Here is a 3,360-nt window from a genome sequence, read left to right as displayed (position 1 = left end):
GAATTATATGAAATGTATTGAATTGAGATAATAATTATAGACTAAAAAAGCATATGCTAATAAAAGTATACATACATCTATGTATACATCTACACATATACACACAGTTTCCATATGTGCGTATATGTGTAGATGTATACATAGATGTATGTATACTTTTATTAGCATATGCTTTTTTAGTCTATGATTATTATCTCAATTCAACACATTAATTCTGTATTTTTAACGGTTTGCACCCTGCTTCCCAGTGCCCGCTACAAGTTGTATTCCTTGTATTTTTTGTTTAGTAGTTATTTGGCTAATTCACCCATCATTGTATTTTATCTTATTTTATATTGCCCGGGTAGGTCAGCTTATTTTATTATCTTTTATTATTTATTATTTGTCATCATTGTCTATATATGTTAGTATTTTTACTAGCTCATGCCTTAATTTTTATACATTACTGTACATTTACACCATCCTATCGGTGAGCAGATATGGGTTAATATTTCTCCACCTTGTATTCCCCTGTACCCATAGTGCCGTGTTTCAGAGATCTCTCCACCCGGCCAGCTGCGTGTTGTTTCGCAGCCTGCGCATATAAATGTTTCTCCTCTTATTCCTTATCATTACACTTGAGAAAGAAGCGCTCATGCGTCTCACGGATGTTGCGCATGCTCTGAAACGCGTTGTGTTCCCCTCACTAGCTGACATCACACGCTAGCTCCACGAGCTGTCCCTTCCCCTCCTCTGCATGATCAGCTGTTCCCGTCCCAGTTCTCCACCACCATTGCAGCCACGGACCATAGACACTTCTCGAGCTTGTGTTTGAACTCGTAGCTATATCATCTGTTATTCACCTGTGGAGAGCCTCTTTTTTTACTGATATGTAAGTGGCTACATTTTCTTTTACTATATGGAATAAAGCATTTTTACTTAGAGGCGCTCCTCTCTTCTTTTTGTATTCCTCCTGATGATTCCGAGCCGGCTTCACTCCTGAGAAGAGCTGCCCTTCGTTGACAGTGTTACATCTATTTTCCCAACTAGCAAATCATTCATCACTAGCACTTATTGGACTTAAGTTCATGGACTTTGTTTTTCCTTTACATAATCTTTGATTTTTGTACAGTCAAATTTGCCTGTTTGCTGTCTCCCGATCAGCAATTCTGAGCGCCAGTTTTATGTGTTTTTTTTGGCTGCTAACATGTGGACACATTGCTTGAATACTGAGCAATCCCCACTCTAGTCTTTTAAGACAACACCTACTCTGTTATTATCTGCGGTTTTAGAAAGCTAAAATTTGGCGGCCACAAACATTCGAGAAGACTTGATGCTGGAGTGTGGAATAAGTGACCATCACAGTCTTATAATAAATACTTTATGCATGTATGTAAATTGTAAAATGTAAATTGAAGCCTCATACCACTACTAAAAGGCCAAGATGTGATTTTATTTCAGTGAAAGACTGCAGGACAACCCAAAGAGTATCCAATGCACTTTGAGGGTCCAAAATCACCCCTTCATCAAGGCTTGAGACTGAAACAGGTCTTGGCAACAACTGGTCTGAATGTCAGAACCTGTAATCACATTGTAAGAAACATTATTGTGAATGGGTTAGAAGTGAACTGAACCTTTATTTTCAATATGATGTCCTGACGAAGGAGGCATTTTTGGACCACCAAAATGCAACCGAAACTCTTTGGATTGTCCCCATTACTTTTATTGGAATAAAGTCATATAAAGTCATATCTGGACCACCAGTGGTGTGGTTCATTTTTGTTACATTACGCTAGCCAAGGAGATCATGGAGATCCTCTTGGGTGTAGAAGCCTCCTGCCCCAGAACCAGACCACGTACATCAACATCAATGCTTTAAGATAGCAATACCAGTAAGATAATGGGTATGGTGCTATTTTTCCCCACTTCAGTTACAACACACTGTCATTATTTGGTTGTTTGACATCTTTTCTTCTTTTGTGAATAATATAATTTATTTTCACACAATTCTCACATTTTGATTATTTCAGCCCCTTGTGCAGATGTAATATAACCCGGAATTATTTATAGATCTACAGAATATTGTATCTGAGGTTTGATTGTCTCCTCCACCAATGGTGTTTCCAGAGAACTGCACAGCCGTCACTGAAATTCTGGTTATTGGATTTAAACCTTATAATGGCTTCCGGATTCCAATGTTTGTTGTGTTTCTCATCATTTACCTTTTGATATTTAGTGAAAATCTGATGATCATCTATATAATTTGGAGCAGCACTCGTCTTAATTCTCCCATGTTTTTTTCAATTAAAAGCATGTGCGTATATGAACTGTTGAACATTACAAATATGCTTCCCATGACGCTCCATTATATCGTTTCTGAAAGACCGACCATCACTGTAACTGGCTGCAGCATACAATCAGTTATGCACGGGATTGCAGGAGATATTGGTAGTTTTCATTATGCTTTAATGTCTTATGACCGATACCTGGCTGTTTGCCATCCTTTGCGCTATTCTTCTTTTGTGAATAATATCATCTATCTCCGGGTGGTCATTGCTTTTTGGATTATTTCCATTGCATTTTCAGCTGTCACAGCTGGTTTACTGCACCAGTTACAATTTTGTGGTCCTAACACAATTGACCATTTATTCTGTGACTTTTATCCATTCTTGGACCTGGCCACCTCCGATACAACACCTATTCGCTTCTATACTGTTGTGATTAGTGCCTTGATGATATTTATCACAATTCTATCGTTTTTTATAACATACACGTTTATAATTCATTCGATTCTTAAAATTCCCTCATCCTCTGGTAGGAAGAAGAGCTTCTCTACATGTAGTTCCCACCTCATCGTGTTCTCTATGCAGTACAGTTCCAGTGTTAGTGTCTATTTGCTGCCTGCTGAAATAGTGACACCTCAAGTCACCAACATTTACGCAATTGTACAGTTTTGCTGGACCCCCTTAATGAACCCACTGATCTATACATTTAACAATAAAGGGTTTCGGGCAGAATGTATGAGAAAGATTAAGAAAATAAATAAAACAATTTGAAATCTATCACATTGTATCACTTGAACTAAGTCGACCTACCTTTAAAATTCACATCTGAAAGTAATCAATAAGGCAAAGTACCATTACCAAACCAAAGTATTGATTAAACTACTAATCTCTTATCAAGGTAAAAAAAAGTTCTGTACATGCAATCCAAGTACAGAAAATGTTTCATATGAATCAGGGACATAACTATAGGGGTTGCAGGGTTCACAATTGAGACCCGGCCACATGCTTCCTAGCCAAGTGTACAAATGCATTCTCTCCCCCTCCTGTCACACTGCCCCCTCCTGTCACACTGCCCTCCCTGCTGTCATACTTCCCC

The 3,360-nt window shown here is 38.3% G+C and overlaps 1 protein-coding gene across 1 annotated transcript; it reads left to right on the top strand.

The window, feature by feature from the left end:
- The first annotated feature begins 2,093 nt into the window (after positions 1–2,093).
- Positions 2,094–3,035, top strand: LOC141128650 (olfactory receptor 6F1-like). Its single transcript, XM_073616071.1, has one exon. It carries the CDS (start codon positions 2,094–2,096, stop codon positions 3,033–3,035), a length of 942 nt encoding a protein of 313 aa, XP_073472172.1.
- Positions 3,036–3,360: the final 325 nt, after the last annotated feature.

The sequence above is a fragment of the Aquarana catesbeiana genome, linkage group LG01 (assembly GCF_042186555.1).
Source record: "Aquarana catesbeiana isolate 2022-GZ linkage group LG01, ASM4218655v1, whole genome shotgun sequence".
Taxonomy (NCBI): Eukaryota; Metazoa; Chordata; class Amphibia; order Anura; family Ranidae; genus Aquarana; species Aquarana catesbeiana.
Note: the sequence above shows the minus strand (reverse complement) of the source record. Positions and strands in the feature narration are given on the sequence as shown.

What these genes read in the sequence shown, in the direction of transcription:
- LOC141128650 (XM_073616071.1), top strand. Translation starts at nt 2,094, where the DNA reads ATGGTGTTTCCAGAGAACTGCACAGCCGTCACTGAAATTCTGGTTATT.